Below are 16936 nucleotides of genomic sequence, written 5' to 3'. Positions count from 1 at the left end.
GTCCACTGTCTTTCTTGGATACGATAAAGAACCGTTACAGTCCTCTGGTTTAAGGGATGGTGACATCACTCTGGGACTTTATAAAATGTGAGAGAGACTTGAGACCGTTACAGTTCTCTGGTTTAAGTTGGCGCTACCAAAGATGTACTGGTAAATCATAAGGCAAGAGAACAGACTAAAGACATCTTTTCTGAAGCAAACTGTGTTGAACTATTGCCGTAGCGGCAAGGCTGGTTTGGGAATGAGCCATGCTGGGGCATTGCGAGCCATCAGGTTTGCAGATGGAGTTTGGATCACTACCAGAGATGGAGTGAGCGTTTGGAGACGAGTCCATGTGGAAGAGTTTCGATGCCTGTCCACCTAACCCGGGTGAGAGACTGGATCGTTCCAAGCACTGAACTGATTTGGTGAGATCAAAAACGGCTTTGGTCTGGGTGGCCCAGGCATTTCAGGGCATCTGGATCTGAGTCCTGGAGCACGGCACTTCTTGCTTAGTCGATTTAAGTTGATCAATCTCTGCTGAGTCCTGCTGTAAAGATGAGTGGACCCAGGTGTGGAGTGGAAATCAATGTTGGAGAAAAATACAGAGAACCAAAAACTAAGAACTCACTTACTCACAAACCAAAGAGTGCACAGAATGTAGTTCACACAGAACTCGAGTCCAGGACTCAGCTGGTGCAGATTAACCTTAAACAGAACATAAAATACAGGCAACCTGTGTGGGTTGAAATGAAAAATTAATCACTTAAGAATGAGAAGCATAAGGAGAGCACATTCACATGAGCATCACGAAGAACACAGTGACAGTTTAGTGCTAAAAGTAGTCATTAAACAATTCACACAAACTCAAAGAAATGACGTTCAGGTGTGTCGAGGCCAGCCGCTACCTGGGGCTCATCGTTTATCCAAAGGGTTCATGACAGCCTGGAAGAAAATGACTCTCAGTGCAGTGTATGGTGACATATATGTACTTTGATAAATTTACTTTGAACTTTTGAACCTTGAAGTTACACATTCAGCTAGGGAACAGCTGTGGACTGAAAACAAATTTGAGTAAGTAAGTGCCATGTAAATGGAGACACTCCCTGTCCTTGCAGCCTATATTTAGTCCTGAATCTCATGTCTTTCTTTTTCAAAGCCTTACGTTTGAAAATATGTGCAACCAAATATCCAGTGAGGCTCTGCCTTGGGTGAATTCAGCCGATGCAAACATTGCATGACGTTAACTCATCTTTACTTCCCAGGTTACCAGTACCTTGAAGTAGCTAGCTTCAAAATTCTTGTATTTTTAGAAGATTTTTGACAAGGTGCCACAGATGAGGCTGCTAAATATGATAAGGGCCCATGGTATTACAAGGAAGATAGTAGCATTGGCTGACTGGCAGGAGGCAAAGGATGGGAATACTGTAAAGTGGTTGTCTGCCAGTGGCTAGGGGTGTTCCGCAACTGTCGGTGTTGGGACTGCTCCTACACCACCCCCTTGTCCATTCGTCCCTCCCCACTGGTACTTACCCTTGCAAATGGAACAATTGCCACTCCTGTCCCTACACCTCCTCCCTCACTACTATTCAGAGCCTCAAGCAGTTCTTCCAGGTGAGGTGACACTTCACTTGTGAGTCTGTTGGGTCTCCTATGGTGTCTGGTGCTTCCAGTGTGGCCTCCTGTATATTGGTGAGACCCGATGTACATTGGGAGACCGCTTTGCCAAGTCTGCCAGAAAAAGCAGGGTCTCTGGTGGCCACCCACTTCAATTCTACTTCCCATTCCCATTCCGACATGTCAGTTCATGGCCTCCTCTACTGCCGGGATGAGGCTACACTCAGGTTGCAAGAGCAGGTTATATTCCATCTGTATAGCCTCCAACCTGAAGGCATGAACATCGATTTCTCTAAATTCTGGTAATTGACCCCCCCCCCACCTCATTTGATTTTCTCTCATTCCAGTTTCCCTCTCTCACCACATCTCCTTACCTCCAACCACCAAAAGGTTTCAAAAGTTATGGGGAGAAGGCAGGAGAATGGAGTTGGGAGGGATGATAAATCAATTGTTAGGGAATGGCGGAGCAGACTCGAAGGCTTAGTCCTGCTCCAATATCTTATAATCTAAAACTTTTAATGCCACAATGCAAACTAATTCTACTTGGGTGTAAAGCCCCAGAAGAGGTCCTGTTGTTATGAAAGGTGTTGTAGAAACACAAAGCAAGAATGTTTCTGTGTTGTTGCAAAAAAACAGTGATGCAATGGTACTTATCACATTGAGGAGATTGGTGTTTATTCATCTGGTCTTCTTAATATTGTTTCAGGCTTCGAATGGATATAATCCAAGAATTTCTGATCCCACAATGGGTGGTTCCTCTGGTCAACTCATGGTCCTGGCTAAATCTGTGTGATATCACTTCAAGTCCCTGGTTATGGAGAGGATTCATGCTTCTAATTCTTGGCTTGTAAGTGTTGAATTGCGGCTCCATTTTCTTATATTGGCTGGTTCAGAAAAAAGCGAGGTACAGGAGTCTGATTAGTAAAGATATGAAAGGTTATGGAAAGAATTCATGAAAATGGGGTTGAGATGAAAAATAAATCAGCCATGATGGAATGGTAGAGCAGCCACGATGGGCTGAATGGCCTCATTCTGTTCCTATGTCTTACGGTCCTATGGTGTTGAGACCCACACCTAATGATACAGGAACAGCTTCTTCCCCCTCCGCCATTACGTTGCTGAAAGGTCCTTCGTTATTCCTTTTTATTTTACACTATTTATTTAATTTGTAATTTATATAATTTGTACGTCTTTATACTGCTGCAGCAAAACATCAACTTTCATAACATAAAGTCAGAGATAATAAATTTGATTCTGACTGTAGACTAACGTCAGTCTGGACTTCTTCCCCAGCTTCTCCTTTTTATCCCTCTGACTCTCTTCACCATAGCTTATACAAGTGCATGGAGATATTGAGGCGGAGGGCAGTGGGTGTCCGCTCTCTAAGCATGAACTTCCATAGCTAAATATGGGCCTGTTAGCATTCTTTCACCACACTCACACATTCCACTATCCAGGGGTCAGTCACTGACCACACTTACACATTCCACTAACCAGGGGTCAGTCACCGACCACACTCGCACATTCCACTAACCAGTGGGTCAGTCACAGAACACACTCACACATTCCACTAACCAGGGGTCAGTCACCGAACACACTTACACATCCCACTAACCAGGGGTCAGTCACCGAACACACTTACACATTCCACTAACCAGGGGTCAGTGACCAACCATACTCACACATTCCACTATCCAGGGGTCAGTCACATACCACACTTACACATTCCACTAACCAGGGGTCAGTCACCGAACACACTTACACATTCCACTATCCAGGGGTCAGTCACAGACCACACTCACACATTCCACTAACCAGGGGTCAGTCACCGAACACACTTACACATTCCACTAACCAGGGGTCAGTCACCGAACACACTTACACATTCCACTAACCAGGGGTCAGTGACCAACCATACTCACACATTCCACTATCCAGGGGTCAGTCACCGACCACACTCACACATTCCACTAACCAGGGGTCAGTCACCGAACACACTTACACATTCCACTAACCAGGGGTCAGTCACAGACCACACTCACACATTCCACTAACCAGGGGTCAGTCACCGACCACACTCACACATTCCACTAACCAGGGGTCAGTCACCAACCACACTCACACATTCCACTAACCAGGGGTCAGTCACCAACCACACTCACACATTCCACTATCCAGGGGTCAGTCACCAACCACACTCACACATTCTGCTAACTAGGGCTCAGTAACCAACCACACTCACACATTCTGCTAACCAGGGGTCAGTCACGGACCACACTCACACATTCCACTAATCAGGGGGTCAGTGACTGACCACACTCACACATTCTGCTAACTAGGGGGTCAGTGACTGACCACCCACACATATTCTGCTAACCAGGGGTCAGTGACTGTCCACACTCACACATTCCACTAACCAGGCGGTCAGTCACCGAACACACTTACACATTCCACTAACCAGGGGTCAGTCACCGAACACACTTACACATTCCACTAACCAGGCGGTCAGTCACCAACCACACTCACTTATTCTGCTAACCAGGGGTCAGTCACTGACCACACTCATACATTCCACTAACCAAGGGTCAGTCACCGACCACACTCACACATTCCACTAACCAGGGGTCAGTCACCAACCACACTCACACATTCCACTCACCAGGGGTCAGTCACCAACCACACTCACACATTCCACTATCCAGGGGTCAGTCACCGACCACACTCACACATTCCACTAACCAGGGGTCAGTCACCAACCACACACACATTCCACTATCCAGGGGTCAGTCACCGACCACACTCACACATTCCACTAACCAGGGGTCAGTCACCGAACACACTTACACATTCCACTAACCAGTGGGTCAGTGACTGACCACACTTACACATTCCACTAACCAGGGGTCAGTCACCGAACACACTTACACATTCCACTAACCAGGCGGTCAGTCACCAACCACACTCAATTATTCTGCTAACCAGGGGTCAGCGACTGACCACACTCATACATTCCACTAACCAGGGGTCAGTCACCGACCACACTCACACATTCCACTAACCAGGGGTCAGTCACCAACCACACTCACACATTCCACTCACCAGGGGTCAGTCACCAACCACACTCACACAATCCACTCACCAGGGTCAGTGACCAACCACACTCACACATTCCACTATCCAGGGGTCAGTCACCGACCACACTCACACATTCCACTAACCAGGGGTCAGTCACCAACCACACTCACACATTCCACTATCCAGGGGTCAGTCACCGACCACACTCACACATTCCACTAACCAGGGGTCAGTCACCGAACACACTTACACATTCCACTAACCAGGGGTCAGTCACCAACCACACTCACACATTCCACTCACCAGGGGTCAGTCACCAACCACACTCACACATTCCACTCACCAGGAGTCAGTGACCAACCACACTCACAGATTTCACTAATCAGGGCTCAGTAACAAACCACATACTGCTAATAAGGGGGTCAGTCACAGACCACACTCACACATTCCGCTAACTAGGGTGTCAGTCACCGACTACACTCACACATTCCGCTAACCAGGGGGTCAGTCACCGACCACACTCACACATTCCGCTAACCAGGGGTCAGTCACCAACCACACTCTCACTTTCCGCTAACTAGGGTGTCAGTCACCGACCACACTCACACATTCCGCTAACCAGGGGGTCAGTCACCGACCACACTCACACATTCCAGTAACCAGGGCACAGTAACCAACAACATACTCATTCCGCTAACCAGGGGTCAGTCACCGACCACACTCACACATTCTGCTAACCCGGGCTTAGTAACCAACCACACTCACACATTCCATTAACCAGGGGTCAGTCACCAACCACACTCACACATTCCACTCACCAGGAGTCAGTGACCAACCACACTCACACATTCCACTCACCAGGAGTCAGTGACCAACCACACTCACAGATTTCACTAATCAGGGCTCAGTAACAAACCACATACTGCTAATAAGGGGGTCAGTCACAGACCACACTCACACATTCCGCTAACTAGGGTGTCAGTCACCGACTACACTCACACATTCCGCTAACCAGGGGGTCAGTCACCGACCACACTCACACATTCCGCTAACCAGGGGTCAGTCACCAACCACACTCTCACTTTCCGCTAACTAGGGTGTCAGTCACCGACCACACTCACACATTCCGCTAACCAGGGGGTCAGTCACCGACCACACTCACACATTCCAGTAACCAGGGCACAGTAACCAGCAACATACTCATTCCGCTAACCAGGGGTCAGTCACCGACCACACTCACACATTCTGCTAACCCGGGCTTAGTAACCAACCACACTCACACATTCCATTAACCAGGGGTCAGTCATTGACCACACTCACAAATTCCTCTAACCATGGCACAGTAACCAACCACATACACATTCCACTAACCAGGGGTCAGTCACCGTCCACACTCACACATTCCACTTACCAGGGGTCAGTCACCGTCCACACTCACACATTCCACTATCCAGGGGGTCAGTCACAGACCATACTCACACATTCCTCTAACCAGGGGTCAGTCACAGACCACACTGACACATTCCGCTAACTAGGGGGTCAGTCACCGACCACACTCACACATTCCGCTAACCAGGGGGTCAGTCACCGACCACACTCACACATTCCAGTAACCAGGGCACAGTAACCAACCACATACTCATTCCGCTAACCAGGGGTCAGTCACCGACCACACTCACACATTCTGCTAACCCGGGCTTAGTAACCAACCACACTCACACATTCCATTAACCAGGGGTCAGTCATTGACCGCACTCACACATTCCGCTAACCATGTGTCGGTGACTGACCACACTCACAAATTCCTCTAATGAGGGCTCAGTAACCAACCACACTCACACATTCCATTAACCAGGGCACAGTAACCAACCACATACACATTCCGCTAACCAGGGGTCAGTCACCGACCACACTCACACATTCTGCTAACCAGGGGTCAGTCACCAACCACACTCACAGATTCTGCTAACCAGGGCTCAGTAACCAACCACACTCACACATTCCATTAACCAGGGGTCAGTCATTGACCGCACTCACTCACACATTCCGCTAACCATGTGTTAGTGACTAATCAGAGCTCAGTGACTGACCAGACTCAGACATTCCACTAACCAGGTGGTCGGGTAACGACCACACACTCACATTCTATTAACCAGGGGTCAGTCACTGACCACACTCACACATTCCACTTACCAGGGGTCAGTGACTAACCACACTCACACATTCCGCTAACCAGGGGTCAGTCACCAACCACACTCACACATTCCGCTAACCAGGGGTCAGTCACCAACCACACTCTCACTTTCCGCTAACTAGGGTGTCAGTCACCGACCACGCTCACACATTCCGCTAACCAGGGGGTCAGTCACCGACCACACTCACACATTCCAGTAACCAGGGCACAGTAACCAACCACATACTCATTCCGCTAACCAGGGGTCAGTCACCGACCACACTCACACATTCTGCTAACCCGGGCTTAGTAACCAACTACACTCACACATTCCATTAACCAGGGGTCAGTCATTGACCGCACTCACACATTCCGCTAACCATGTGTCGGTGACTGACCACACTCACAAAGTCCTCTAACCAGGGCACAGTAACCAACCACATACACATTCCGCTAACCAGGGGTCAGTCACCGACCACACTCACACATTCTGCTAACCAGGGGTCAGTCACCAACCACACTCACAGATTCTGCTAACCAGGGCTCAGTAACCAACCACACTCACACATTCCATTAACCAGGGGTCAGTCATTGACCACACTCACACATTCCACTATCCAGGGGTCAGTCACCGACCACACTCACACATTCCACTAACCAGGGGTCAGTGACTGACCACACTCACACATTCTGCTAATCAGAGCTCAGTGACTGACCACACTCACACATTCCACTAACCAGTGGTCAGTGACTGACCACACTCACACATTCTGCTAATCAGAGCTCAGTGACTGAACACACTCACACATTCCACTAACCAGGGGTCAGTGACTGACCACACTCACACATTCCACTCACCAGGAGTCAGTGACCGACCACACTCACACATTCCACTAACCAGGGGTCAGTGACTGACCACACTCACACATTCCACTATCCAGGGGTCAGTGACTGACCACACTCTCACATTCCACTATCCAGGGGTCAGTGACTGACCACACTCACACATTCCACTCACCAGGGGTCAGTGACTGACCACACTCACACATTCCACTCACCAGGGCTCAGTGACTGACCACACTCACACATTCCACTCACCAGGGCTCAGTGACTGACCACACTCACACATTCCACTATCCAGGGGTCAGTGACTGACCACACTCACACATTCCACTTACCAGCGCTCAGTGACTGACCACACTCACACATTCCACTCACCAGGGCTCAGTGACTGACCACACTCACACATTCCACTATCCAGGGGTCAGTGACTGACCACACTCACACATTCCACTAACCAGGGCTCAGTGACTGACCACATTCACACATTCCACTATCCAGGGGTCAGTGACTGACCACACTCACACATTCCACTTACCAGGGGTCAGTGACTGACCACACTCTCACATTCCACTAACCAGGGGTCAGTGACTGACCACACTCACACATTCCACTATCCAGGGGTCAGTGACTGACCACACTCTCACATTCCACTATCCAGGGGTCAGTGACTGACCACACTCACACATTCCACTATCCAGGGGTCAGTCACCGACCACACTCACACATTCCACTAACCAGTGGGTCAGTGACTGACCACACTCACACATTCCACTATCCAGGGGTCAGTGACTGACCACACTCACACATTCCACTATCCAGGGGTCAGTCACCGACCACACTCACACATTCCACTATCCAGGGGTCAGTCACCGACCACACTCACACATTCCACTATCCAGGGGTCAGTGACTGACTACACTCACACATTCCATTAACCAGGGGTCAGTGACTGACCACACTCACACATTCCACTTACCAGGGGTCAGTCACCGACCACACTCACACATTCCACTTACCAGGGGTCAGTGACTGACCACACTCACACATTCCACTAACCAGGGCTCAGTGACTGACCACACTCACACATTCCACTTACCAGGGCTCAGTGACTGACCACACTCACACATTCCACTTACCAGGGGTCAGTGACTGACCACACTCACACATTCCACTAACCAGGGGTCAGTGACTGACCACACTCGCACATTCCACTAACCAGGGGTCAGTGACTAACCACACTCGCACATTCTGCTAACCAGGGGGTCAGTCACTGTCCACAATCACACATTCCACTCACCAGTGGTCAGTGACCGACCACACTCTCACATTCCACTTACCAGGGGTCAGTGACTGACCACAATCACACATTCCACTAACCAGGGGTCAGGCACCAACCACACTCACACATTCCACTCACCAGGGGTCAGTGACCGACCACACTCACACATTCCACTAACCAGGGGTCAGTCACCGACCACACTCACACATTCCACTAACCAGGGGTCAGTCACCGACCACACTCACACATTCTGCTAATCAGAGCTCAGTGACTGACCACACTCACACATTCCACTAACCAGGGCTCAGTGACTGACCATACTCACACATTCCACTATCCAGGGGTCAGTGACTGACCACACTCACACATTCCACTAACCAGGGGTCAGTGACTGACCACACTCACACATTCCACTATCCAGGGGTCAGTGACTGACCACACTCACACATTCCACTTACCAGGGGTCAGTGACTGACCACACTCACACATTCCACTCACCAGGGGTCAGTGACTGACCACACTCACACATTCCACTCACCAGGGGTCAGTGACTGACCACACTCACACATTCCACTATCCAGGGGTCAGTGACTGACCACACTCACACATTCCACTATCCAGGGGTCAGTGACTGACCACACTCGCACATTCCACTATCCAGGGGTCAGTGACTGACCACACTCGCACATTCCACTATCCAGGGGTCAGTCACCCACCACACTCACACATTCCACTCACCAGTGTCACTGACCAACCACACTCACACATTCCACTAACCAGAGCTCAGTGACTGACCACACTCACACATTCCACTAACCAGGGCTCAGTGACTGACCACACTCACACATTCCACTTACCAGTGTCAGTGACCGACCACACTCACACATTCCACTTACCAGTGTCACTGACCAACCACACTCACACATTCCACTAACCAGGGCTCAGTGACTGACCACACTCACACATTCCACTCACCAGGGGTCAGTCACCAACCACACTCACACATTCCACTCACCAGGGGTCAGTCACCAACCACACTCACACATTCCACTAACCAGGGCTCAGTGACTGACCACACTCACACATTCCACTCACCAGGGGTCAGTCACCAACCACACTCACACATTCCACTAACCAGGGCTCAGTGACTGACCACACTCACACATTCCACTAACCAGGGCTCAGTGACTGACCACACTCACACATTCCACTTACCAGGGGTCAGTGACTGACCACACTCACACATTCCACTCACCAGGGGTCACTCACCGTCCACACTCACAGATTCCACTATCCAGGGGTCAGTCACCAACCACACTCACACATTCCACTTACCAGGGGTCAGTGACTGACCACACTCACACATTCCTCTCACCAGGGGGTCAGTCACCGACCACACTCACACATTCCGCTAACCAGGGGGTCAGTCACCGACCACACTCACACATTCCAGTAACCAGGGCACAGTAACCAACCACATACTCATTCCGCTAACCAGGGGTCAGTCACCGACCACACTCACACATTCTGCTAACCCGGGCTTAGTAACCAACCACACTCACACATTCCATTAACCAGGGGTCAGTCATTGACCGCACTCACACATTCCGCTAACCATGTGTCGGTGACTGACCACACACACAAATTCCTCTAATGAGGGCTCAGTAACCAACCACACTCACACATTCCATTAACCAGGGCACAGTAACCAACCACATACACATTCCGCTAACCAGGGGTCAGTCACCGACCATACTCACACATTCTGCTAACCAGGGGTCAGTCACCAACCACACTCACAGATTCTGCTAACCAGGGCTCAGTAACCAACCACACTCACACATTCCATTAACCAGGGGTCAGTCATTGACCGCACTCACTCACACATTCCGCTAACCATGTGTTAGTGACTAATCAGAGCTCAGTGACTGACCAGACTCAGACATTCCACTAACCAGGTGGTCGGGTAACGACCACACTCTCACATTCTATTAACCAGGGGTCAGTCACTGACCACACTCACACATTCCACTTACCAGGGGTCAGTCACCAACCACACTCACACATTCCGCTAACCAGGGGTCAGTCACCAACCACACTCACACATTCCGCTAACCAGGGGTCAGTCACCAACCACACTCTCACTTTCCGCTAACTAGGGTGTCAGTCACCAACCACGCTCACACATTCCGCTAACCAGGGGGTCAGTCACCGACCACACTCACACATTCCAGTAACCAGGGCACAGTAACCAAACACATACTCATTCCGCTAACCAGGGGTCAGTCACCGACCACACTCACACATTCTGCTAACCCGGGCTTAGTAACCAACTACACTCACACATTCCATTAACCAGGGGTCAGTCATTGACCGCACTCACACATTCCGCTAATCATGTGTCGGTGACTGACCACACTCACAAAGTCCTCTAACCAGGGCACAGTAACCAACCACATACACATTCCGCTAACCAGGGGTCAGTCACCGACCACACTCACACATTCTGCTAACCAGGGGTCAGTCACCAACCACACTCACAGATTCTGCTAACCAGGGCTCAGTAACCAACCACACTCACACATTCCGTTAACCAGGGGTCAGTCATTGACCACACTCACACATTCCACTATCCAGGGGTCAGTCACCGACCACACTCACACATTCCACTAACCAGGGGGTCAGTCACAGACCACACTGACACATTCCGCTAACTAGGGGGTCAGTCACCGACCACACTCACACATTCCGCTAACCAGGGGGTCAGTCACCGACCACACTCACACATTCCAGTAACCAGGGCACAGTAACCAACCACATACTCATTCCGCTAACCAGGGGTCAGTCACCGACCACACTCACACATTCTGCTAACCCGGGCTTAGTAACCAACCACACTCACACATTCCATTAACCAGGGGTCAGTCATTGACCGCACTCACACATTCCGCTAACCATGTGTCGGTGACTGACCACACTCACAAATTCCTCTAATGAGGGCTCAGTAACCAACCACACTCACACATTCCATTAACCAGGGCACAGTAACCAACCACATACACATTCCGCTAACCAGGGGTCAGTCAACGACCACACTCACACATTCTGCTAACCAGGGGTCAGTCACCAACCACACTCACAGATTCTGCTAACCAGGGCTCAGTAACCAACCACACTCACACATTCCATTAACCAGGGGTCAGTCATTGACCGCACTCACTCACACATTCCGCTAACCATGTGTTAGTGACTAATCAGAGCTCAGTGACTGACCAGACTCAGACATTCCACTAACCAGGTGGTCGGGTAACGACCACACTCTCACATTCTATTAACCAGGGGTCAGTCACTGACCACACTCACACATTCCACTTACCAGGGGTCAGTCACCAACCACACTCACACATTCCGCTAACCAGGGGTCAGTCACCAACCACACTCACACATTCCGCTAACCAGGGGTCAGTCACCAACCACACTCTCACTTTCCGCTAACTAGGGTGTCAGTCACCAACCACGCTCACACATTCCGCTAACCAGGGGGTCAGTCACCGACCACACTCACACATTCCAGTAACCAGGGCACAGTAACCAAACACATACTCATTCCGCTAACCAGGGGTCAGTGACTGACCACACTCACACATTCCGCTAACCAGGGGGTCAGTCACCGACCACACTCACACATTCCAGTAACCAGGGCACAGTAACCAACCACATACTCATTCCGCTAACCAGGGGTCAGTCACCGACCACACTCACACATTCTGCTAACCCGGGCTTAGTAACCAACTACACTCACACATTCCATTAACCAGGGGTCAGTCATTGACCGCAGTCACACATTCCGCTAACCATGTGTCGGTGACTGACCACACTCACAAAGTCCTCTAACCAGGGCACAGTAACCAACCACATACACATTCCGCTAACCAGGGGTCAGTCACCGACCACACTCACACATTCTGCTAACCAGGGGTCAGTCACCAACCACACTCACAGATTCTGCTAACCAGGGCTCAGTAACCAACCACACTCACACATTCCATTAACCAGGGGTCAGTCATTGACCACACTCACACATTCCACTATCCAGGGGTCAGTCACCGACCACACTCACACATTCCACTAACTAGGGGTCAGTCACCGACCACACTCACACATTCTGCTAATCAGAGCTCAGTGACTGACCACACTCACACATTCCACTAACCAGGGCTCTGTGACTGACCACACTCACACATTCCACTAACCAGGGGTCAGTGACTGACCACACTCACACATTCCACTAACCAGGGGTCAGTGACTGACCACACTCACACATTCTGCTAATCAGAGCTCAGTGACTGACCACACTCACACATTCCACTATCCAGGGGTCAGTGACTAACCACACTCCCACATTCCACTTACCAGGGGTCAGTGACTGACCACACTCACACATTCCACTAACCAGGGGTCAGGCACCAACGACACTCACACATTCCACTCACCAGGGGTCAGTGACTGACCACACTCACACATTCCACTTACCAGGGGTCAGTGACTGACCACACTCACACATTCCACTTACCAGGGGTCAGTGACTGACCACACTCACACATTCCACTCACCAGGGGTCAGTGACCGACCACATTCACACATTCCACTCACCAGGGGTCAGTGACTGACCACACTCACATATTCCACTAACCAGGGGTCAGGCACCAACCACACTCACACATTCCACTCACCAGGGGTCAGTGACCGACCACACTCACACATTCCACTTACCAGGGGTCAGTGACTGACCACACTCACACATTCCACTTACCAGGGGTCAGTGACTGACCACACTCACAAATTCTGCTAATCAGGGCTCAGTGACTGACCACACTCACACATTCCACTAACCAGGGGTCAGTGACTAACCACACTCGCACATTCCACTAACCAGGGGTCAGTGACTAACCACACTCGCACATTCTGCTAACCAGTGGGTCAGTCACTGTCCACAATCACACATTCCACTCACCAGGGGTCAGTGACCGACCACACTCACACATTCCACTTACCAGGGGTCAGGCACCAACCACACTCACACATTCCACTAAGCAGGGCTCAGTGACTGACCACACTCACACATTCCACTCAGCAGGGGTCAGTGACTGACCACACTCACACATTCCGCTAACCAGGGGTCAGTCACTGTCCACACTCACACATTCCACTCACCAGGGGTCAGTGACTGACTACACTCACACATTCCGCTAACCAGGGGTCAGGCACCAACCACACTCACACATTCCACTAAGCAGGGCTCAGTGACTGACCACACTCACACATTCCACTCACCAGGGGTCAGTGACTGACCACACTCACACATTCCGCTAACCAGGGGTCAGGCACCAACCACACTCACACATTCCACTCACCAGGGGTCAGTGACCGACCACATTCACACATTCTACTCACCAGGGGTCAGTGACTGACCACACTCACACATTCCACTTACCAGGGGTCAGTGACTGACCACACTCACAAATTCCACTAACCAGGGGTCAGTGACCGACCACACTCACACATTCCACTTACCAGGGGTCAGTGACTGACCACACTCACACATTCCACTTACCAGGGGTCAGTGACTGACCACACTCACAAATTCTGCTAATCAAGGCTCAGTGACTGACCACACTCACACATTCCACTATCCAGGGGTCAGTCACCAACCACACTCACACATTCCACTCACCAGTGTCAGTGACCAACCACACTCACACATTCCACTAACCAGAGCTCAGTGACTGACCACACTCACACATTCCACTAACCAGGGCTCAGTGACTGACCACACTCACACATTCCACTATCCAGGGCTCAGTGACTGACCACACTCACACATTCCACTAACCAGGGCTCAGTGACTGACCACACTCACACATTCCACTTACCAGTGTCAGTGACCGACCACACTCACACATTCCACTTACCAGTGTCACTGACCAACCACACTCACACATTGCACTAACCAGGGCTCAGTGACTGACCACACTCACACATTCCACTAACCATGTGTTAGTGACTAATCAGAGCTCAGTGACTGACCAGACTCAGACATTCCACTAACCAGGTGGTCGGGTAACGACCACACTCTCACATTCTATTAACCAGGGGTCAGTCACTGACCACACTCACACATTCCACTTACCAGGGGTCAGTCACCAACCACACTCACACATTCCGCTAACCAGGGGTCAGTCACCAACCACACTCACACATTCCGCTAACCAGGGGTCAGTCACCAACCACACTCTCACTTTCCGCTAACTAGGGTGTCAGTCACCGACCACGCTCACACATTCCGCTAACCAGGGGGTCAGTCACCGACCACACTCACACATTCCAGTAACCAGGGCACAGTAACCAACCACATACTCATTCCGCTAACCAGGGGTCAGTCACCGACCACACTCACACATTCTGCTAACCCGGGCTTAGTAACCAACCACACTCACACATTCCATTAACCAGGGGTCAGTCATTGACCGCACTCACACATTCCGCTAACCATGTGTCGGTGACTGACCACACTCACAAAGTCCTCTAACCAGGGCACAGTAACCAACCACATACACATTCCGCTAACCAGGGGTCAGTCACCGACCACACTCACACATTCTGCTAACCAGGGGTCAGTCACCAACCACACTCACAGATTCTGCTAGCCAGGGCTCAGTAACCAACCACACTCACACATTCCATTAACCAGGGGTCAGTCATTGACCACACTCACACATTCCACTATCCAGGGGTCAGTCACCGACCACACTCACACATTCCACTAACCAGGGGTCAGTCACCGACCACACTAACACATTCTGCTAATCAGAGCTCAGTGACTGACCACACTCATACATTCCACTAACCAGGGTCAGTGACTGACCACACTCACACATTCCACTTACCAGTGTCACTGACCAACCACACTCACACATTCCACTAACCAGGGCTCAGTGACTGACCACACTCACACATTCCACTTACCAGTGTCAGTGACCGACCACACTCACACATTCCACTAACCAGAGCTCAGTGACTGACCACACTCACACATTCCACTCACCAGGGCTCAGTGACTGACCACACTCACAAATTCCTCTAATGAGGGCTCAGTAACCAACCACACTCACACATTCCATTAACCAGGGCACAGTAACCAACCACATACACATTCCGCTAACCAGGGGTCAGTCACCGACCATACTCACACATTCTGCTAACCAGGGGTCAGTCACCAACCACACTCACAGATTCTGCTAACCAGGGCTCAGTAACCAACCACACTCACACATTCCATTAACCAGGGGTCAGTCATTGACCGCACTCACTCACATATTCCGCTAACCATGTGTTAGTGACTAATCAGAGCTCAGTGACTGACCAGACTCAGACATTCCACTAACCAGGTGGTCGGGTAACGACCACACTCTCACATTCTATTAACCAGGGGTCAGTCACTGACCACACTCACACATTCCACTTACCAGGGGTCAGTCACCAACCACACTCACACATTCCGCTAACCAGGGGTCAGTCACCAACCACACTCACACATTCCGCTAACCAGGGGTCAGTCACCAACCACACTCTCACTTTCCGCTAACTAGGGTGTCAGTCACCAACCACGCTCACACATTCCGCTAACCAGGGGGTCAGTCACCGACCACACTCACACATTCCAGTAACCAGGGCACAGTAACCAAACACATACTCATTCCGCTAACCAGGGGTCAGTCACCGACCACACTCACACATTCTGCTAACCCGGGCTTAGTAACCAACTACACTCACACATTCCATTAACCAGGGGTCAGTCATTGACCGCACTCACACATTCCGCTAACCATGTGTCGGTGACTGACCACACTCACAAAGTCCTCTAACCAGGGCACAGTAACCAACCACATACACATTCCGCTAACCAGGGG

The 16936-nt window shown here is 50.6% G+C and overlaps 1 protein-coding gene across 1 annotated transcript in view; it reads left to right on the top strand.

The window, feature by feature from the left end:
- Nucleotides 1-382: 382 nt before the first annotated feature.
- LOC140719266 (cytochrome P450 3A29-like) overlaps nt 383-16936 on the top strand; it is a 131471-nt gene continuing 114917 nt past the window's right edge. The window contains exons 1-2 of the mRNA XM_073033771.1: nt 383-407; nt 2303-2443. Of these exons, the coding sequence (XP_072889872.1) occupies nt 2310-2443 (134 nt within the window). The 5' untranslated portion in view covers nt 383-407; nt 2303-2309. The remainder of the gene's footprint in view (nt 408-2302; nt 2444-16936) is intronic.

The sequence above is a fragment of the Hemitrygon akajei genome, chromosome 31 (assembly GCF_048418815.1).
Source record: "Hemitrygon akajei chromosome 31, sHemAka1.3, whole genome shotgun sequence".
Classification (NCBI taxonomy): Eukaryota; Metazoa; Chordata; class Chondrichthyes; order Myliobatiformes; family Dasyatidae; genus Hemitrygon; species Hemitrygon akajei.
Note: the sequence above shows the minus strand (reverse complement) of the source record. Positions and strands in the feature narration are given on the sequence as shown.